The sequence below is a fragment of the Calidris pugnax genome, unplaced genomic scaffold, assembly GCF_001431845.1.
Source record: "Calidris pugnax isolate Ruff unplaced genomic scaffold, ASM143184v1 scaffold28, whole genome shotgun sequence".
Lineage (NCBI taxonomy): Eukaryota > Metazoa > Chordata > Aves > Charadriiformes > Scolopacidae > Calidris > Calidris pugnax.
The window spans coordinates 1,050,766-1,074,101 of NW_015090842.1; the positions used below are offsets into that span (position 1 = coordinate 1,050,766).

Consider the following 23,336-nt stretch of genomic DNA (forward strand, 5'->3'; position numbering starts at 1 on the left):
AAATCAGAGATTTTCTTCCTTCATTAGGGCAACCAGCCTGAGCTGAGGTTTCACTAAACGTAACCAGTATTTCACTAAACACAAGGTCACTGCAGCACGAGCTCCGTACCTCTGCTGCTCCCCTCCAGGACCTTATTGCATCTTCCAGCTCATTCGTGGGGCTCACGTTTGAGGCTCCAGCCCCACTGACGTTCTTTCTGTCCTGTGCTACAGCCTCAGCAAAGCAGGCGTGTGCCACCGGCTGCACCTTCTGCAGCGCCTGCGACAGGAACTGGAAGTGGACCTGCAGCACCGTCAGGAAACACCGCCCCAGGACCTGCCGGAGAAGACACAGACCCATTCAAGCAAACAGAAGATTTCACAGAAGCCTTTGGGGTAAGGAATTCAGTTTAAATCACATCTTTTTTTTTTAATAAAATAACACTTTGGATTATAATATTTAACCATTTACTTAAGGTAAGGTAAACAGTGAGTGAGCGTTGATTTCTGTGAATTAAGGGGAGATCAGACCGACCCCGTGTCATTTTTACTTCTGCACTCAAGCGATGGTTATCTGAAGAATGAAGAGCTTGGTAAGGTACTTACCAACAGCGAGCACATGAGCCAATACAAAAATGGGAGTAGCCTATTACAAGGACAAAGTCAACAGCAAAACCCACTTGCACATAGAGCTAGCGGAACTTATGCTAAAAGAAAAAACAAACCAAAAAGAAAATCTGAATATTTTTAAAACATGATCATAAAAACCAGTGAAGTTTAATCCAGCAGTTTATCTTCCAAGCAGAGCAGTAGCTGGTACCATGAGAACCCTTTTGCCACACACCCCAGTGGCCGCTCGGTGCTGGTTTTGGAACACAACAGCGACTGCCGGCACCGGCACAAAGCTGAGCCCCGTCCCTGGCACTGTCTGCCAGGAACTGCCAACACGGGCACAAACCTTCTCTCCAGCCCATGGCACTGGAACGGGACGTGCAACCCCCTCGGGAGGCCAAGGGCTGCCAGTGCCACCCGTGGGGCTAAGAGCAGGGACGGGTGCCCACCTCCGCTGGGCTCTGCGTCCCCAACTTGTCCCCTCTCCCTCTCCATCCCCCTCCCTCACCAGTGCTAAAGGACAGACACACGCCCCAGTCACTCCACACCAAACACAGAAGGTGACACCAAGGGGATGCTGAGGTGTGGGAGAGCTGATGGAAGGGGGAAACACCCCCGAGAGCAAGAGGGCTCTGTCACCTCCCAGATCATGCTCTCCTCAGCAGACCAAAGCGTACACCGAAGCGTAACCACAACGCAGCGGAGAAGCAAGTATTTTCCAAATGACTGCAGAAAGTATTTAAAACCTATTGGAAGTGTTTTCTTTCTTCTACGCAGTTTGTCACACAAAGCGGTTGAAAAATGTATATTTGATTTATTAAAAAAGACTCAACTTGAATTCCATTTTAGGAATAATTCATAAAGTACACAGATAATGTACAAAGCCATCGTGCCTTGGAGCAAATAAATCATCTGGCTTATTTTCAGCTACATTCTTCTGGAATAAAAATATTCAGACACAATGATGTTACTGGCAGGACTCTGCAGTCACAGCACAGTTATATGCATTAACTATCTCCTGCAGAAGAACCAGTGGTGGCAACGCTTTCTTCCACGGCATCCGGACTCCTTTTGACATTCCATTCTGGTTCAATCACTTCCCTTCTTTGTACAAGGCATAAAATTAAACATTTTTGGTACTTTGACTGACCTCTGAAAGTGGAGTTTGTCTTATTAAAAAAAGCAGTCAGCAAATGATAAAATGGAGAAACTCCAGCTTTCCTGGCTATAAGATTAGAAAGCTTGATAAGAAAACTGCAGGAAAAGACAACTGGCTGAGTGTTTCTGTGTGGAGAATGCAGCTCTCAGGGGAAGAAGAAACTAGGACTCATTAGGAATTCCAAGCCGATTAAGTTTCAAAGAATATTTAAGGTACAGAGGTTGAAGTTTCCCCTGCCTGGGAATAATGCTCAAAATAAACAACTGATTTAGTTTTTAAGTGGCAGCACACAACATTCCTGGTATAATTTACAATGTTAAACAGCGAAGATAAATAGTAACATCTGCTTTGCTGAACTTCTGTTTTGTTTGAAAAACAATCTATTTGTGTCTTGCTCAGAAATGGGTAAGGATGGTTTTAACTGCTTAAATAAAATCCAAGTGGTGGAGGATTTTTGCACTGTTAAACACTCACTGCAGATGCCAAACTCACTCTGCTTTAAAGTTCACTTGTGGAGGATTTTCTTCCAAAGGACTGACTCTTGTCTTAACTGTGGGAAAGAAGAGGAACCACCACCAGTGGAACACCCAGAGCCAGGGCTGGGCAGCAGCTCCCCAGGAGCATAAGGCCACAGACCGAGCCTCTGGTGAAACCTGCAGAACAGTGTTAGTGCACGGATGCAGTTTTTTCACAGTTGACACCGCCATCTCTTTTTCAAGTTTATTTTTCCCTACTTTCCACACGCAGAAGTGTTTGAGTCTCCTGGCTTTAGACCTTAGTAAGAACTGGAATCATCACGGGTGCCAATTAGTGAGTTTGTCTTGGTAGCGCTGGTGGTTTCTTAATCCATTTCTTTGAATCATGAGCTCTTCAGCTTGCAAAGGCTTTGTCCCAAGAAACAGAGCTCTAGCAGTGATGTCCCAAGCCCGTCACCAGGCAGGACAGGGCTCTCAGCTGCTGAATGACCGTAGCCAAAGGAACCTGCCATCCTGTCCAGGCAGCTGGAAGCAAAGGGACTTTCTGGGGAGGTCTTCCCTCAGCCGTCCTCGGCTCTGCCACCGGGCACGAGTTTAACCAAACTGGTACGTACCAGGAGAAGCATCAGCAGGAGATGCAGCGTTAGGTCATGCTGTCACGTATGATCCTCCTCATGGGGGCACACAATCCTCTTTGGAATATTTTGCTGGCCAAAGTGCACACATAAAAACGCCAGATTTCATTGCTGAATGGTGATGCCACGCAAATTCCCTGGCATGCAAATCTTGCACAGCAGATTCTTCCAAACAGAGCACTACCACTAATAAAGTTAGCAAATAACCAGTGTCAGTCTTCCAGACTTGATACAAACACTCACCTGCAGTTCCCAGGACCATTTTATGTAGCAATTAAATTGTAATACAGAACTATTTCTAAAGACAACGCTAGCAGATCTGAGAGCAGACCGAGATCACAGACCGAGATAAGAGTGTCATTCCAGCCAGCTCCAGCATTTTCTACTGATTTGAAGCAGCTTTTTGCTGCTAACAGTTCCTCAACTTGGAGAAGTCTGAACGCAATCCCTGAAAACCACAGGCAAGATAGTAATAATAAAAATATTTACATTGGGCTTTACAATGTTTGCTAAGAGAAGCTTACATTTCTTATTTACTGAAACATTTTTGTCCCACAAGCTTCTTATTCAAAAATCTTCAGCTATTTTATACACATAGAAGCCCAAAGTTATCTCCATTTAATACAAACCAGAGTGTCCAAGCAAATAACCTGTGCCCATTGGTGCTCCCCTTTTGTGCAGAACACACGGGGTACGGCTCTGCCATTGCCATCACTTCCAAGGCCGTGCACAAGCTCCAGGGAATTAAACCAAGACTCACTCTTTGTATTTTGCAGCACTGAGGCTGCTTCAAAGCTTCACAAAAGATGAGGAAATAGACAAACTTTTGTCCGGTTTTAAATTCCCACCCTCCAGATTTCCTTTAACGCTTTTATGAACAGAAGCAGGGTTTTAGCGCATTCTTCCAGCTTACAAAACAGATCTGGAAAACTTAAACTACACTCCTGATCCCCCTCATTTCCAAGTTGTTCCTCACCCAGGCACAAAACACCTGAGAATTCTAAGCTTTTTGAAAGAGGAAAAGGAAAGACAGAAAATAAAAATCAGCATTTACATTTCTGAAACTAAGCAGCCTTGGGAAACTCCATCTGTCACCGACACTTTGATCAAGAGGAGTCTGTGCAGGCTGCAGAGCAGGAGAGGCTCCCCAGAGGTCATCCCGCTGTCCCAAGCAGGAGCAGTTTCACCTGGGTCACTTTTGGTAGATGCAGGTTTAACCTGTTCCATAAGTTCTTCCTGCTGGAGGCTCCCTGCCCTTCGCTCCACCTCACTGCTTCACTGACACTGCAAACTGCATCCACAGCACCTAATATGAATCCTTCTGGAACTGAAGTTCATTACTTCTCGCTCCACCTTACGTGGCTGTGAGGAACAGAATGCTGCCACCTCTTCTGGCAGCTTCTTACACACCTGAACAAGGCTGGTTTTCCTTCTCAGTCCTCTCTTCTGCAGAGTCAGCCTGTCCAACCTCTCCTCTGAAGTCCTGTTTGTCTGATTCCTCGTGCTACTCTCCTCGGGGTCTCTCCAGCTGCTCACTATTTCTCTACGTGCAGCAGCAGCGGTGCACGGCTGCACTCTCGTGTTTAAGGCCATAGGAACCAAAGCGAAGAGAGTTAAGTGCTTATTTCATGGCTCTTACAGGTTATAGTCGTGTTAAATACATGACAACCACCTCCTGGCACAACAGCAACAGCATTGATTTATTATTACAGCCACACAACACTGACTCCTACTCAGCATACGACTGCCATAAGCCCCAGAACTGCCTCACAACTGCTGCCCAGTGGCCTCCACTTGGGAGGCTGAAAATTTCTATTTATATGTCGTAACATCCAGTTTTCCTCCCTGAATTCCATCCCACTTGGAAAACTCATTTGTTCAATTCACAATTTATTTTTAATTCAGCAGCTTTTCCAGCATACTCCTATCATGAGTACCAGCACACTCCTATCATAATTGCAAGTCAGGCATTGCAAATACTTTGAAGAAGAAAGCATAAGAATAGAGGAGCTTCTCTTTTCACCAGCACTGCCCAAAAACACAAACAAGGCAGAGAGTGCTTTTGGTGTGCAAGTGATTTTGAAGAGAACTCCAATTAGAGAGAGTGACACAAATTCACACGCCCGACAGAGCCTCCCCGGGTAACCTACCTCAATGTCTTGTAGGCTGAACTCTTTTTGATCTTTAAAGTTCGCAGCTCCCGCACTCAGTTCCATCAGCATTTTTGCTATTTCTGGTTTTATTGCTGCTGTGAGTCGACTCGCCGCTTCCATGACATGTTCCTGCACGTCTTTCAGTTGCATAGCTGCCTTAGAGTAGTGCGAGTTCCTGAACACGCTGCTGAAAAGCTCGGTGAGGAAAGTGCTCGTACGGCAAAAGACGTTGAGTGCATCCAGGTATTTGGAGATTCCCTGCTGGATGTCGGCGATGGGAGTGGTGTGGGAGACGGGGGGGCCGCAGCCGCCCGCAGCGGCCGAGGAGCCCAGGGGGGACGCCGGGGAGGTGGATGCCAGCGGCGCGCTCAGGGTCCTGCCCAGCTCGGGCATCTGGTACTGCTGGTGTTGCTGCACTTTCTGCTTGGACCCGCCAAGCAAAAAGCGCCGCTTATAGTCCATTTTGCTTTCTTGTGCACTACAGCAATACATAAGTGAGTGCTTGTCCAAGGATTTCTCGAGTTAACAATCACTTGTCAAATTCCTTCCTCGAATATAGGGTTACGTACAGTAACAGCGGAGGACTGTGTACATAGGTTTCACAAAAGGCATTTCAGAAAGGCAAGCGTCTGTATAATCTGTATCAGCAGTGAGAAAGGCAGCAGATTTGCTGACTTTGTGTTTTCAGTGTTCGGTGCAGCCCTGCTGCAGTTATAAACTGTACTCAAAAAGCAAGCTGAAGTTATCTTAATAATGCTCTCTCTCTCGCGTGGTGCTCCGCTCCGCACACAGAAAAGCAGCGCCAGAGCAGAGAAGTTATCGCCTACAACGTCGTCATGAGCATATTATTGTCACTTGCTGTTAAGTCTACAAAAGTTATTTTTGTCAATGCAAATAATAGTTTGAGAAGCAATACCTTAATGCGATTTCCCCATTAGTAACATCAGGAAAAGTGGAGCAAACCACTGATCAACAGCGATTATAAAAGCAGTGCAGAGGCTCCTTCCTTGAAAAAGCAAATCCTTGTGTCAGCAGATCAAATATCTTCAAATGTCTTGACAGATCCAGTCTGCCAAATTGGTTTACTTGTAGTGTCTCTTCTTAATACTGGAGGGGGAAAAAAAAAAATCTGGACTCTGCTTACAGAAGACTTTGCAAGTATAAGCTATTAAAAATTAGAGTGTTTATTATTGCAAGCCTTCTTCCCCTTTCCTCCTTTCCTTCTTTGCTGAGGTAGTTGTTTCCGTTGTAACATTAAGAAGTGGTGCTTCCAGACTGCGTTTGCCCTCAACTGGAGACTCGGAACAAAAATGCACAAATGTACTTGTAAGGCCTCTAGGTCATTTCCTGTGGAGGGAAAAAAGAAGAAAAAAAAGAAATCGAGTTTGTAGCATTATGGAACAATGAGAAGGTTTAAGATTTTAACTCCCGCAGTGTCCGGGGGCACCTCTCTGGGCAGACCTTGTCACCGGGCAAGACAGAAAGGCAGGGAGAGATGCAGGGACAGTTTGAGAGGCAGCAACAAGTTGGTGTCATTCTGTTACTACACTCAACACTGCTGAGTATTTCCTCACTAATTCTCCCACCCCTGACTGTCAAACTTAAGACTACAATTAATCCCCAGTGCAACCCTTACACAGTTAAGAACAGTGGAAGGCTATTAACGCAGAGCTCAAGGGGAGTTAATTACATTTTCTGACCTCATCCTTTTAAAATAATTTAAGAATTAAGTCAATGAAACCTTTTTTCACACACCGCAATTTATTGCAGAAATCCGACTCCCATTCATTTTACTAATTTACTAAATCAACAGATACAGGTCCTTAAATTTTTCTTTAGTACAACAGCAGACCAATCTGTCTATATCCTACTGAAATTAGCTGAAAAACACAAAACATACACATCCCATCTCAGGATAAGGGTCAGTACCTGTCATATGCAAGGTGTTGTATCAGGCAGAATTGCCAAACATTGGCCTAAGTAACACTCCCAGCAGACAGCAAAACAGGGAGACACACAGCTCCTAGGGCTGCCCCGCTCCCCCGAGGCTGCAGAAGACACCGATGAAGAGGAGGATGTTATCAGAAGGGAAGTGTAATGCAGAGAAATACAACTTGGTCAATCCGTTTATCTAGCCCGAGCTATTTGTCACACTTCGGGCCACTCTCTCCCTTTCCTACAAATCCACAGAACTTGTTTTGATCACATAAGGACATTCTTTTCCTCACTGCAGCAACTGTGATGGACAAGGCTAATATCAAAGAGTAATTCATGATAGTGTTTATAGCATTTAATAATCCAGACACATCAGGAAGGAGCCCTTTAATTCAACAACAAAATGTTCCTTTAGCTATTACACTTGAGATATAAAACCCATATTAATATTGTCAGAGTGGTTGAGGAATAAAGATTTTATCTTCAGCCAAAATTTCTTATTCCCACCAATGTGAATAAACAAGATATCCATTCATTCATGCATTCCCAGGGTGAGCTCTGACACACACATTTGATACAAACTCCCAGGGACAAAGCAGCAGGACTACACAAGATGCAGCACTGGAGTCTCACTCCCACTGAAACAACAGACACACAAGTTTTTCAGGAAGTCATTGCTGCAGATGGTTCTGCTTCTGAGATCGACAGCAAATATTCTTTTATATTCCCACTTTTTAAAACCCGATAAACAGATAAAACACAGCAGCAATTCCCATATGCATTTCAGCATCCCTCATTAAAGTACTCAAGTTGATTACTTTCTTTCCTAACTACTTTATACTTCTCTCGATATCCAGATTGAACGCATCAAAGTGCAACAAACCCATTAAAACCAGAATTTTCTAGGAGGTCTTCATATCATATGCATAGCTGAAAATATTTTTCTCCTTGCTTTACAAGCCATGGTGCCGTACAGTGGGAAGTATGATTAAATTGGTTTTCTTGATTGCATATAAATGTAGACGGAACAAAAGAGTTGGTTGATTTATATGCATTGTAGAAGTAAATTGGTGATTATTTTCCCTAAGCAGACATGAATTTCACATGGCAGAGGAACTTAAGCAATGATCACGAAACATCTAAATGTTAATTAGAGCCAAAAGCTAAGAAGAAGGGGTTTTCAAGCTGTACAGCACTGAATTAGACAAGCACATTAGAGATGTGCTACAACTCGATGGTTCTGATTATACCCCGAGCCTTTCGGGATCAAACTAAGACACTGATCTTATCATTTGAAATGGTCTGGGATTTAGCCATACACAAAACTGCTACATCCTAAAAGATCATAAATGCAATGGATAGGGGAAGAAATGGTGTTGTTTTTATTTTCTGCAGCTATAAACAAACATGATAAATCATTGCATTTTACTTCCAGACAATTTCCTAGTCAAACCTGCAGGTACTTACTCAATTCTTCAACTGCAGTATTCCCTTGTAATAAGATCAACACAAAAGCTTAACAAGGACAGCTTGTATCTCCAGCATCTAAAATGTTACTTATTTAAGGAGAGAGGAAAACTGCAGTTCTCAACATGAGGCATGTGGGTAATGCTATACAGCTTACACTTTCCATACGCAGATCCTCAACATGCTACGGACAAAATAAACATTCTTCTTTTTGCATCTTTTCCTGAAAGAGTGAAGCAGAGAACGTTCCCACGCTCTCCTCTCCCTTCCCCAGTGCTGTGGTTCTGCTGCTGCTCGTGGGGCACAGACTGAAAGTGGGGGCTCTGTATTGCAACTATACAAGCTTTATGCCAATCTGACTCTTGCTGTATTAGAAAAAGAAAATAAAAAACTAAAAATCACAGTGTTTCATTCTAGTGATACAAGAACAGCATGTCACTGTTCAAAATATAAACCTTAAACTTGTACTTCACTTTGCAGAAAACAGAAATATTCACAGAAATCAAGTGCAGAAAGTATCAAAAAAGCTGGTTTGCCACAAGTAAATTTTATTCCTTCCTTTATGTAATCAAGGCCAAAACAGTGCTCTTCATATGCTAATAAACATTACAAATAGAACTTACATATAGCATAAACACAAGCTCCATACTGAACACTATCCTGCTGAAAGCTGTAAAATGCTCCCGATGAAGCTCACCCCATTGCTCATGTTCTGGCTTTAAGGGGTTAACACTGTAGTTATGGAACTGCTACTGGTTTGAACTATTTGACTTCCAGAGCGAGCCAAGCAGAAATCTGCAGGAGCTGCTCTAAAAAAAGGCCACATTTGCATAGAGGGAGGAGAAATTGCCTGAAAACGAGTGCATGTGCAAATCACATTTCACTGCTCTGTTCTGAAATGTAACATCCAACATTCTTTGCTTAGGTACTTCCCAAAACGTCAGAAGTGTTTTCTCCAGCTTCACTGATTGCAAGAGACACAAAGGGACACGGAGGACTGTCAGGCAAATGGCCTTTGGCACCCCTGGTTTGTGCTCCGGAGCCAGAAGGGGTGCAATCCCCGTCCCCCCGTCGGGGATCATCCCGCTACGATGAGGGGCAACCCTTCCCTGCACTGAGATGGGAAACGGAGCGGAGGAACCCGTGAGTAAAAGGTACCAAGGTATCACCATTAGTTCAGTTACACAATTACCCATGCTGTCAAATTCCTCTCAGCCAGCTCTATTTACCAGCTGCAGTGATGTTTTGCAGGCCATACTGGTTAAAAAGTTGTTGGTAAAAAAAAAGTAATTCATGCTTTAAAAAGGGTCCTGATATCAATTTTAAAAACTCTGCGCAAAATTAAAAAAAAACTCTTTTCATTTATAAACACGGACTTGGACATAAAACTTCATAATAATACACGAGCTGAAACAATATTTTGAAAATTAAACTTTTGAGTCGACAAGAGCAGCCGCAGCCATCTCCAAGTGATGCTGACCAGCAGAAAACACACAGTAATCTCTGACATCAGCTCAGTTATTCTGCACCTGTCATTTCATCCCAACACATCATAAATAGCCTTTCTGACAGGGTGGGCTGCAGACACTAGGAGACCTGGGAACCTCCCTATGGAATTTTTGGGGTGGTTTTTTGGTCATCCAAGCTGTAAAATCTCTTACTAGATGAGGACAGGGGGAGAAAGGGGAAGAGAGACAGAAATAGCCTATTATACCAATATCATTTTAGTTCTTGTTAGCTCATGAATTGCTTATTGGGATTCCTTTTTGGCTGCTCGCCCAGCACAGTTGGAGGGAAAAAAAACAAAACAAAACAAGCAGGGAAGCCAATCCTCACTGAACCCGTGAAGCTCCTGCTGCAACCACCCTCCTTCCAGGGTCTCCCCGTCCCAACAGCAGCTCACCAGACGCTCCGGCCGCTCTCCTGCCTGCTCCAGGGCTGGATGGAAGTTAAACCCCACTCAGTGTCTCCCCTCCCACCAACTGGGGAGCAGAGCCCACAGGACACGCTCCACAGGGACACGGGAGTCAGCACAGCTTCACTGGAATCATCAACTCGAGCATCCTATTTAAATGTACACAAATCTAAACAGACCTACTTATTAATATAGAAACTGATCTCATTTACCAGCAAAGCAATTACGTAGAGAAGCACGGAGATTTGTTAAACCTAAGCAGAAGGCTCCAGCAAGTTGGGTTTATTAACTCAAAGACCAATTTCACTGATGAAATACTTCCCAAATATTTACAGACAGTCTCTGAACTAATTTATTATGTATTTGTCTAGAGCTTTTTTCCTTTCAAAATGACCCTCCTTAAAACAAAGCTATTAACTTAATTGTTCCGATTTGTGTCTTTTGCACTTAGACTGAGAAATCCTCTAGAAACACATCTATGCTAGATGGCCAAAATGACAAAGACAAAAATATCCCTGTGCCCTGCCCAAAAAAACAAATCACCAGAGACTGTAATGAAAACGTCTCTGAAACAGAGAGGACTGGAAAAGGCTGAAGAATTTCAGGAGCTAGGTAAGGACCGAGGGTCTTGCCTGCTCAGCACTACATCACCTCTTCCAGAAAAGAATCCCTAGCTCTGAACTGTATAACTACACCCCGAATCAGAGTGTACAACTGCCCAACTACACCGAGTCAGACTCAGAGCTGTCAGTACACTGAGCTGGATTTTTCCAAGGCAGAGCCTACAGCGCATCAGGAGGCTTCTTACATGTTGTTTGAAGTAAAACACGTAACACTGCACAGCACTAACTCACGTCTCAGCAATGAGATATGACAGCGAAAGGAAAAGCTGGTGAAAGGAATGTGTTAAACCAGAGCTTCTTTCAGACTTGGGTGCCTCCCTGAACGTCAAAAATAGCTGCCTGTGTCAGCTCAGGATCGCCGTTGCAATCCTCCCTTGGCAATAGGTGCTTACGTTATCTATTTTGAAAGCAGGACCAGTTCCCCTTTGAGAGGGAACTGCGGGTGCAGAAGGGAAGGAGAAGAAAGTCCTGTCCCTTCTTTGGATGCAGTAGCCTGACAGAGCATGAGAAATTCCCAGGCGATGTGACCATCAGCCAGAGGAGACTTGAGCCTCCATCCCTCATCTCCCAGAAGGGTGCACGTCACATCAGCCACAAGCACCCTCTCTCTTGCTCTCCCAGAGCTGTGTGACGTGCCAAGGTGAAGAAAAGACTCGTGGGCCCACAGCAAGAGCGAGCGTGAAGACGAGCGGGAGTAAGAGCCCAAGTCAAATACTACAGCATTTAGGCACAACATACTACATGCACTAATATATATTCACACACACACACAAAGAATGACGTAGCTTTGCAGGACTGCGGAACTGTGGAACAAAAAACCAGATTCATTATGGACAGAGAAATTTATCAACTCATACATAGAAAACCAAGCCCAGCCTCACATACAAAACCATGGGCTCTGGCCTGATCGTTGCCGCTTGGGAAGATGATCTCAGGGTTACAACTGATTGGTTTTGCTAAATAAAACATCCGCTTGAAGCTGGATGGCAGTCAGAAGAGTAAACCTTATGTTACAAATCATTAGCAAAGGAATTGGGAAGAGAGCAGCAGCGCTGGAAAAGCCAGAAAGATCATCACACCACTGCATGAATCCATGGTTTCCCCACACTCCAAATTCAGTGTGCAGTTCGGGGCTCCTTATCGCTCTCTCTTCCAGAGGGGCTCACTTGCTTACCACATAGAGTGGCCACAGGCTCAGGAAATCCTACGTGCAGCAAATTGCTGAAGACAGAGTTTTAGATGAGCACAGCTCAAACACTCACCCTGTTCTTGCCTTCCCTTACGTATCCATTTATAACCTCCACGGGATAAAGGAGGTTGAGCTGGATCAATTTTGAAGTCTGAATCAGCGTGGCCACTTTTACCTTCTTATTCACTCCAACTTAGTGGTCATGGAAAGCAGAATATCACAATGACATATTGTTTACAACTGCTCTGGAAACAGAAGCATTTCCTCATCGATAACTCAGCTGTCAACTTTCAGACAGGGCTCCCAGCCATTCTGCTGCTCTTGCAGACAGAGATACTGCATTTCACAAATGCCACAGCACTCGCGCCTGTTCCCATACACACTTTTGAATTTTTCCGCTGAAAAAAAATATCCCTAAACCGAATTTCTAGAGTGTTTTAACTGAGTTTGTGATGCTATGCAACTTTAAAAGAAAAAAACAAACTCGGAGTAGCTTTAGTACACATTTTAATTATTTTAGTAGTGTTAGACAAAAGCGGTACTTCAAGACAGTGAAAATTACAGATCATCTACACATTGAAAGCTCTTCTATGAAGAAGAAAGTTGTGTACTAGAAACACAAGACAGATTATGTACTGAAAATCCTGTAAAGCCTTTGGGAGATTTTTTTTTTTGCCTGTTTGCAGCAAGGATGATGAAAGCTTTCAAAACATTTGGAGTAACTCAACACCAACAATCTTTCCTTTCCCAAATTGCTACGCTGCTTCTGAATTCTCAACACTTGCCACAGAACAAGTCTACAACATTCTCTTGATACCAGACAACACCAACAAAGAGAAAGAAAAAGCCCTGCAAATGTGCTTTTAGTTACATTAAATACACTAATCCTAACCCAGATATATAAATGAAGTGGTGACTATTAGCATGTATTTCCACATGTAAACTATTTGCTTTTTCGTATTTAGTACATATATTACCATACTACTACTTTGTGACCAGAATTAAAACCTAATCCAGTATTTATTAATATTTCTTCTCTTCATGGCAGAAGCTTTATCTATCTTAATGTTTGCCTTCTCCTGCAAGTCATTCATTGAAAGTCTCCTGCTTGAAAAGCATGAAGTATTCTGAAACGATACGAATTTCATTTCCAAAAATAGGAGCCAGGAGCACCCCTCAGACAAAGTGCCACCAGCACACACACTTACTGCCTCATGACACTTGCAGCCACCAGCTTTTTTGTCGCCCAGCTAAGGCAGAGAGTGGTGTCCCCCCACCCCAGCTCCTGCGCTGCGAGAGCAGCCCTTCCCCAGGCTGTGCGGGCTCCGCTGTTTGAGGAGCAGCACATTCATTGCCGAGCAGCTGGAGCTTTGCCCAGGAAAACAAACTATATTCTACACTGAAGAGAGGGACATGGTGATTAGGCCTTTCATATCCCTCTCATGCTGAAAATTATGGAATTATCAGAAAACTGTAATCATGGAAATGTTAAACTAAGGAGAATGTATTTTTACAGCAAATGAAGATAATTATGTTTACCATATTTGGACCTGAAGTTGGCTGGCAATTCAGTCTGTATATAGACAGCAATATCTGATTCACTGTCACAGGATATGAATAAACCAGAGCAATCCAGCGTGAATAACAGCCTCCCTCCTAGAACAAAACCAAATATTAGTGTGTACACAATGCTCCAAAAGCATCATATAATACTGTAAATAGTGATTTCATAAATAGCGGTAGTTGAATAGTTTTAACCTTAATTCTAAGAATTATTCTTGAGCTAGATCTTTCTAACAGAAGTCTCTGGAACAGCCAAAATGCTTTATTTCTAAAAAAATCTATGGTTTTAATATAGCGGATTATGTAGAACTAATTTCTGTAGCTGATGAAGGAACAGTGGGGACAAGTAATTTGGGGTGATAAAGATTAAAGAAGTAGAAACGATAACATGCATACTTCATAACCTTTCCTCATTTTTTTCTAATCAAAAAAGCTGCTTGTGCGTCGTCAGCACAGCATTCCCCTCCTCATTAGGACCAGAATTTATAAGTCTTAATTAAATATAGATGAGATTTTTAAAATAGCACTAACTCATCCTGCATAGCTGGGGTCAAAACATGATTAGTTATAAGATCAAAAGTCGCACCTTTCCAGTTTATAAATCTCTAATGCAAATCAAAAGGGAAAAATACAGCCCAATTTTGCCACCTCTCCCCCTCCAAGAGCACCCACAGCTTAGTGCTTCTCTCGTGGTTCTGCCTGTTTTACACAGCAGACAACGACAAAAATCCTTCCCAAGTTGCTCAATCTTCTGCAAATGCCATTAAGAACCGGTTCAAACACACGTTAAGCACCAGAGAGTCTCCTCTTGCCCTTCTTCTGCCAGCCCTGGGTCCCAGCAAACACCCCCCCACCTTCCCCGCGACCGCACAGCTCCAGCTCCGAGACCCCAGCACCCAGTGCCATCCCCGAGCCGCGCCAGTAATCCCCCTGCTATTTCAGGCCACAGAATCATTTGTTGCCTTTTATCCACACAACGTAAATGCCAAAACAGGCCATGGGGCAACTTAAAATCAAAAAGCTGGGGAGTGAAGGCTGAGGAACACTAGAGCAAGCTTAAGTCTTCTCTGTCCACACCTTACGCTGACACGGCTGCAAGGAATTTCTGAGTTTAAAAGCAAGTAGTTCCTTAGGGTTTGCATTCACTATGTTCAGCCCAGGAAGACCAGCTTGATTATTTTCCTTTTATTAAGAAAAGCAAAGAATTTTAATGTTAAAAGACTACTGTTTCCCTGCTTCTTTAAAAAGGTTAACACTCTTAAGAACGAAGTTTAATTTCTTTCCATATAAATTTACAGGTCTGGAAAATAAATCTCATGTTTTATACCTAGTGTAGATGCTACCAAGGAATATAAATAACTTCACACAAGAGCTAGTTGCTAACAGATGCATACATGGAATTCTGCCGGCACGGCTCCGCAGCGGAGTCTTTTAGCTTCCGGCTTTAAGCTGCTACATCAAGTCTATGGCATGGAAAGGCAGAGTCAAACTGATGTTCAGAGAAATACTGATGGGATTTGACTTATGTAATGGGACTTTTCCTTTACAAAAATCATCTTTCTCAGGTTAAAAATTATTCCCTCAAGAACTCTCCAAATATTTCCCAACAAAATTACCACTTGTTAAATAATTATCAATCCTAATTTACAACACAGAAAGCACAGTCAGACCCCCAGCCCATGTCCTGAAAGCAGAAGTACTGATAGTTTTGTATACAAAACTAAGCCCTCAATCATGTGCCTGATTTGTCACCAGGTTGTGTGCCAAAATTTCTGCACTGGGTTGTGCAAGAACTTTTTTGCCCAGCAGAGGATACAATGGGATATTTATGTTGGTGTAATATGTACTGAAAAAGAACCAGATGTAATGTTTTAACCCATCGAACAAATCAACATGATGTGGTTGAGCTGCTCAGTAGAAATCACACATCCATACGCAAACCTGAAGACTTAAGATTAAACTTTTATTATTTGTTAGAACTTTCTGAAAACTCCCATGTGCGTTCCCCCGCCAGCTCCAAGTACCAACAGTGCATCAGGGGAAGATCCTAACTTCATACCCAATTAAGTCCATCCAATGGTATCTCTCAAAAATCTCTGGATTTTGTTCACAAATGAAGCCTGGAAAGAAGCATTTAAAATTTTAAGTGTTATCTTCTGATGTGCCAATTATACTTAGAAACTATTACCAAGAAGAAAGCCTACGTTACAGGCTGTTTAGGTGACATGCAGCCACTCCTTCCCAGTAGGACGTGTTGACAAAGGGCTCTCTGCGGCAGGAATTGCGCCACAGCACAGCTCCGCCGGCCTAAGACACCGTGAAGATGCCAAATACGTTTAAGCAACGATTCAATACCAGCTGATGCATCTATTGCAGCTCTGGCCAGCCCCCTTTCGAATACATTTCCTAAGTACCAGCTTTAGAAAAAGCGACCTTTGGCCCCCAGGCCTGTTTGTGCAGAGGGCACGCGGCCGGCCAGAACCACCCCTCTGGTACCAAGCGCTGCCCATGACTAATCTGGCACCGCCAGCGATGGCCAGGAGCAGGTCACAATACACAGCGCTGAGCATCGGGGCGATGCCCGCCCATTCCGACTTTATATATTCCTACAACACACACACACACACCCCCGGCACCATTTTTAGCCACTGTTGGATTTCCTCCCTTCTCCCCATCCCCCAGCCAGGCTCCAAACCTTGAAGTAACCTTGTTCTGTTCCCCCCCCAGAGACGGCTCCATGCCTGAAACATAACCTCTAATCTTATTTTCTATTTCTAGCATACAATTCACGACCCTTATCCCAATTTTTTAAATTAAATATTCTCCATGTTGCACACTCTGCTTCCTATAGCCAGGCTAGCTCACAGAGTATGTCAGGATTTATAACCGTATGTTTCTCGTTGAGGATAATTTTACATTACTTTTAAGAGCATCAGAAACATATAGTATTTACCCAATATAGATTTAAAAGCCTCCTCTGAAAAGAGGTTTTCAGTACTACTGTCAGTGCTCCACTGCAATGAAACAGCTTTATTTGTTAGAAGATTTAGATAAAGACCTTAAAATACAACAGATCTGCACTTCAGGGCAGTTTGCAAAGCCAAGCATTAACCCCCAGCAATTATTGATACTTGGAGAGTATGTGTGGACATTATGCTAAAATCTTACAAATGACAGGGGTTTATTACACAGGAAGCCTTCTCATCTGACACCATCTATTTACCAGAAGGACTTTGCTAAAATTTCTTTGGTTTTTTGCAACAACAAAATATGTCATTTGTTTGCCATCAATTCTGCAACATTTCTTACACAGCACAAATCACAATAAGAATGCCCTGCTGGATCAGTTGTCCATCTAGGCCACCGTGGCAGTGGTCAAAATGTGTACTTTTAATTAATGAGCTCTCTCCATAACCCTCTTTCATAGTTCTATCAATTATACCCAGTGTGTGCAGTTGCTAAGGTAAAATGTTGCTCCATGCACAAATTCCCCCACAAAAGCACTTTGATACAGAACAGCTCCCTGAAGGATGAAAAAATATTTTTCTGTCTCCAAAGTGCTGAAAAACAAGGAGTTTCCAGGATGTGTCCCAAGCCCAGGGGGTGCAGCCTGACACAGCCACGGCCGCTCAGGGCCACAGTCACACATACACGTCTGCGTTTTTATCAGCCACGTGCTAACATCCTTCTGCCTACCCCAAAATAAGCTATTTGAGCCCCAAAAAACACATCCCCAGGGAGCGTGGTGGGAACGTCTGTCACTGTTCAGCTGGCTGTGTGAAAACCCTGCAGAGAGGAACTCCTTTGGTCACTGGGCATTAGGGAATACCTTCACTTACACACGGGGAAAAGCTAAAAAAACCACCACCAAAACAACCAAAAAAACCCCAAGTGAATTCTAATGTACCCACATGTCAAAATATTTATAATGCTTACACCAAGCTCCGGGGTAGCCTTTCAAAACAAGGCCAGCTATACTGATATGACTTTGTTGATTAATCAGAAAATTAGTCAGCCTAGGATGCTAACAGCACCCTAACCCTAGTACTTCACAAAATTACTTTCTGAATTGTATTTTAGACATAATCAGTTGTGGGACAACTTGGCCACACAAGTAAAATTAGGAAAGGAGGAATACTACTTGGACTAAGACATGAAGCATTAATGACATGTTTTGTTAACTTTATATGTTCATTATCAACATGTTTTGCAATAAATAGGGTTTGTTTCACACTGGTCTGCACAGGCAGTTCTAGGAAATACCATTAGTTTGTTCTGCTTTCTCTCTCCCACTCCTTCAGCTCCCGTCCCATTCTCAGCAGGGCATCGCTTCAATTTATTGGTAGCTCCACAGAAACTGAACAGCACAAGTGGGAGGACAGCCTCTAGCAATTAAGAATAAAAGCAGATAAGTGAACATAAATCAGACTAGAGAAAAACAAGTGTGAGAAGTTTTTAAGGTAGCAGAGCTGGATTTTGAAATGGACTGGAAAACAATAAGTATAGAAATTGTGAAGTCAAGAGGCATCTCATCAACATACTTACAAGAGCAATTTATACTGTGACACAGAAGTTCACCCAGTAACAGGAGCAGCAATCAGAAGTAGCCCAACACAAGATTTCCTCCCAGGTGGCTGCCAGGGCAGTAACAATACTTCCTTTCCTTACTTTAAAATAAAATTACATTGTCAACATAAATGATAATCACAAGTCAAGGCTGCCTTTCGCTCAGCAAAAAAAGGACGGTATGAAAACATGTTTTGAATGGTAACTTCACTGAGTCTTAATGGTCAACATTTGAAAGCTTTTCCACCCCACCCCAAAATAAGGGAGAGAAACATCTCAGAAAACCTCACCGAGATTCTTATGTCAATGAATGACAGCCACAAGAATTCATCATAGCACTAGGAAAATATTTTCAAGTATGTTTTCAAAAGGATACTGTTATTCAAATGGAAAAAGAGTATCACACCACCACTGTCCAACAACCCAACTATTTCAAAATATTAAATTCATTAAGTATTTTATTACTGTGGTCTCCATAAAATACATAATTAAAGAACTAATAGAATATTGCTTGTCGATGTAAATATAATTTTCAAAATGTTTTCGCACAGTCTCTGCTTTTAGTACGAAAATGACAGGAGCAGCTCTACCCTCCTCCCCCAGCACAGCATCAGGAAGGTCTTTGCTTTTTCAAAACTGTTTCCACTCCCGTCTTTCATAACCTTGCGGGAACACAGAAGAGGTGGTTTTAGTCAGGCAGGAATAGTCTTCATTAGTCATAAGAACGAAAACCAAGTACCAAAGTAAATCCACACTCTGCACCATTTTAAAATCCCTACTTCATGGGGAAAGGGCTCCTGGAGCACAATCACTGATGTAGGCTGGAGATGCGGGACAATTTGTGCCTTAATTTTGGATAAAGCTCTCAAACATTCCAATAAGTCAAAACAACCCTTTTAACATGCAATAATTTATATGAAACATTCAATCACTCAATAAGCACCTGAAAAAACATTTAAGCACACTGAAAACGTAGGAATTTTTTTTAAGTTTCTGCAAGGAAATCCGAGAAGGATTTCTGAAAAATAAACGCCTTCCACTTATAGCCCAGCAGCATCACCAGGGGAAGCCATGGCAGAGCAAGCAGCAACGCTGGCACTACTGCTGGTACTGGAGCTTAATGGGATCACCGCTGATCACCAGCACAATGCCAGCCCCAGAGGAACCATCACACGGTGCCTACAGCTCAGCCAGGCTGGTTCTGGAGAAAGCTCGCTGCCCACTACTACTCCATAATCAGTATTATGGAAACAACTCCTTCCACACCTCCCAGGAGAAGGTAAGCAAAATTATCATTTAGACAAACTGTTCACCTTCCATCTGCTTTAAGAGGAACAACTCAGTAACAGACCCCCACAGAACAATTAACTGTGTGGAAAGACCCCTGCTGCTAGACCCCAGGATCCAAGGCTCAAGCTTCCACTGTAGTTCTTTACTCTGCTCTCCATTTACAGATAGTACATCATCTGCCACATTTTTTCCCCATTAGGCAAGCTCTGACAAAAACCTGAGCTCGTGTATGCTCTGCTCCCGAATTACTGATGGCAGCAGAAAGCACAAATCACTCCTGCACCATCAAACAAAGCAGCCAACACGCTGTTGCAGGAAGGATTTCCATCCATTCCTGCTCTCCAAAGCATTGCACGGAAAAAAGCCCTAGAAACCTGTCTTCCTACTGCTACTAACACCGCTTCCTCCCAAGGCTCTGTAAGGATCTTCCTCTGTTCCTAGAGTTATTCTGTGAGGCAATCACAATTTCTATATAGTGCCTAAGCCTACAGGATGTATCTGAAGAACTCTCTCAGGGAACACTACAATGAACACACACAGGCATGCTACGTCTACTTTTTGCATCTTCTTTTCAAAAGAATGGTATTATACTATCAGGTCTGTAGTTACCTGCAATTTTTGAACACCAAAAATACACCTTACTTTCTTGCTTTCAATTCAACAACTTCAATCCTCTTATCAATGCTTTTTTCCTACTTTTAGATTCACTCCAGCAAGCTTAAAAAACACAGTATTAGAGATGCATACTTACTACACACTAAGGTATTTAGGTATTTTGCCTTGTGGATAAAAATATATATCTCCTACACACACATAAGAATACCAGTTATGTGCATATTACATGATGCATGTTCTCCTTTATTAAAGGATTTGAATTTCAATGAGTCACTTTCTCAAAATCTCCATTCTAGAAATAAATAAGTACCTTCCTTCAGGGTACCCAGTGGCATCATGCAGCTGGGGCAGACCATCCCACCTTTTGCATTTATTATTTCATTAGGATCAATGTGTTCTACAGTCAGAACTAGGACTAACCCCAATTAGAATGGGATTTGGTACATCTCAGGTTTTTCCCCCTCTGCTACCACTCTGTATTGCTGTGCAGGGGGAGTTTCAGCAGAGCTTGGGCTGCAGGGACACCGCGGCTCATACCAAACAGAGTTTAGAACAACAGGAAATCTTTCACATTTTCAGCACAGCAGATCCCTCTTCCAACCTTTCAGCTAACATTCCAATCCTCACTGTGGAATACACACAACCAGGAGAGTTTTAAATGTGAACTCAAGTGTAGAGTGGGAAAAAAGCAGCAAAAATAGGAAAAAAAAATAATCACAGGGAGAAAAAAGAGAGAGTGCCTGGACTCAGCAGCATAACAAGATTAGATGATTGGGGGCTTGGTAATGAAACTGATGGCTTTCTTTACAGTGTATCAATATGATGATGTTCAACATTGAGACCAAATGTATTTCAGGGCTCCCAAATGGTAAGTAAGGTATTCTGCTGCTTTTTGAGTTGCATACCAGCAAATCATTTTAAACAGTAGAGCCACTTGTAAAATGGAGTCTTATCTCCTCCTACAGCCAACATATTATTCTCTGTCTGTAATAGAAAATTCTTCCACGGATTGCTTTTCCTATCTTTCAGGTGATTATGCTGGTGTTTCAGCTTTAGAGGCGAGGAAATACATAGATTCCATTTATGCAGACATTTCTCTGTCTAGATTTTGGACAAAACAGTGGATTTTTATTGGTCAGAAGTGAACTATTAATAAAAACAATTTCAACGTTATATTAAGCAGTCTATACTAGTAAGTTCCTAGAAGGTAACTACTCAAGACAAACTGTCAGTGAAAAAATCTTGCAGCGTCTAGGTTTTTACCACACACCAATGCTGTAAAAATCTTAAGTATCTTATCCTCATCTGCGTCAGATTTAAGCTTATTATTCTTAAGTGAATGGAAATTTTTTTACCTAATTATTTGTTAATTCTAAAAGATTACATTAAGTTTATGACTATGAGTAGTTGCTTTGCTATGTTTCTTACCATATTCTTCAACATGAAAGTACTTAAGAAGAAACCAAAAGCTTTGAACAGAGAAAAGAAAACAAACATGAAGAGAAGGAAGCAGGAGGAGAGGCATTGTGGTGTGAGGGTGAGTAAGCCACCAGTACCTGCCACACAACCTACAGCTCGTCACCAGGCCATGCTGAGGCAGTATCTTCTGGGTGGAAGAATATGAGTAGCAGTTCCAGAAAATAAAAAAAAAAATATTATTTTTTTCACATCAACTACGAAGCATCAATTTCAAAGTATTACTTATAATGCTGGTTCTTACCTAAAAGATACAGAAGGTCTTGTCAGTGCTGGAATAGCCAGCAGTTCTAAGACAAGGGTTTGAGGGCACACATTGATATATATAAGTCAACTTGTCAAATGCTTCCCCTCTCAGGGATATTCTCAGCTGTAATTACTATTCTCTGCTTTTTTTCAGGATATACTAAGTGGGTCTTCTGAGCTGGAATCCTGTCCCTCACACCACCGTCTGTTGGCCAAGAAGCTATCTGCCCAGGACAGGGTAAGGTAAGGGAAAGCCAACGAACTACAGGGCTTAAGTCAATGGTGCGATGTAAAAAGAAAACAATCCCTCACGACATAGACCTTTAGAGACAGCTAAAGAAGGGACACGAAGCCCACTAAGTCAACGGGGCTTTGAGGCATGATCAGACTTTTCACACGCCACCAAGCACTATAATCAATATTCACACATATCTAATTGCATAATACTTGCTTCAAGTCTGCTGTTCCAAATGACGCCAGTTTAACTTTGCTCGCATTAGGATTCATTCTAGAGAAAAACATTTAGCATGCAAGATGCCCTGCATTCATCTTGTAATTTATTCCTTGACACACTGAACAACTGCATCAAAATACAGCACACCTTCCTATCTGCACTTGTAATTATGAGGACTGTATCACTTACAAAACCTTAAGTTAAAAGGAAAAGGAGCATAATTATGTGGTGTAGAAAATTTCATAAACTATACTTACCCTTGCTTTTCCTGATATATGATTTAATGTGCAGTGAAAAAAAAACAACACAGCCGAGATGAGCAACTTACGCTCCAGAACAGAATATATCAAATAGCATATGTAAGGAAGACACAATATATCATTTCCCTGAAACCACAAGAATTTTTGAAAAGAAACTGCCTCATCCATGCTAAAACAATTTCAGAACAAAATACAGAAACAACTTTTTAGCAGAAAGTCACTGACTGAAATACATAATTTTCTCCTGTTTCGGGAGAAACAACTTAAAATACCAGTAACAACGTACTAGAGCAGACAGAGAAAAGCCTCCACGAGCTGCTTGGTGAAGCTGAAAAAGCCCATAAAAATGTGAATGTCTCAGGAAAAAGAACAAACAAACCACAACTTAACATCAAGCCAAATTTTATCAGTCATATTAGCAGTAGTCATCTTCAGCTGTCACAACACACAAAGCTGAGGGCCATGAAGGCCTTTCAAGTGGAATAAACACACAGCAAAAGGTGTTGAAACACAAGGGAGGTCAGAGTCTAGAGAGACATTTTCCATCAATAATGCCCAAAGTGCAGGGATGGAGAAGCACAAAACAATACATAACAAGGTAAGGACAGGCAACTCTGAAGAAACTGACAGCAACTTGCTAATCTATAGATATTTCCTCCGAAACTGACTCGAGAAGTTTGGGTTAAAAACCCACTAAATTGTCACAAAAGCCCCACACATCAA

General features: G+C 42.4%; 1 protein-coding gene and 1 long non-coding RNA gene across 9 annotated transcripts in view; one reads left to right on the forward strand and one right to left on the reverse strand.

The window, feature by feature from the left end:
* LOC106888274 overlaps positions 1–22,101 on the forward strand; it is a 34,036-nt gene extending 11,935 nt beyond the window's left edge. The window contains exons 3-5 of the long non-coding RNA XR_001412082.1: positions 214–375; positions 9,342–9,570; positions 22,054–22,101. This is a non-coding gene — a long non-coding RNA (uncharacterized LOC106888274). The remainder of the gene's footprint in view (positions 1–213; positions 376–9,341; positions 9,571–22,053) is intronic.
* The window catches only part of KIAA0355 (KIAA0355 ortholog), a 46,765-nt gene that overhangs the window by 18,011 nt on the left and 5,418 nt on the right, over positions 1–23,336 (reverse strand). For 3 of the 8 annotated variants that reach the window (XM_014942383.1, XM_014942381.1, XM_014942382.1), the window contains 2 exons: positions 5,012–6,361; positions 110–316 (listed from right to left, as the gene is read on the reverse strand). In XM_014942383.1, the coding sequence (XP_014797869.1) occupies positions 110–316; positions 5,012–5,506 (702 nt within the window). In that variant the 5' untranslated portion in view covers positions 5,507–6,361. Of the gene's footprint in view, positions 1–109; positions 317–5,011; positions 6,362–6,943; positions 7,126–13,682; positions 13,771–21,733; positions 21,784–23,336 lie in introns of those variants that run through there. The other 5 variants (XM_014942384.1, XM_014942385.1, XM_014942387.1 and 2 more) reach the window with 5 other exon arrangements.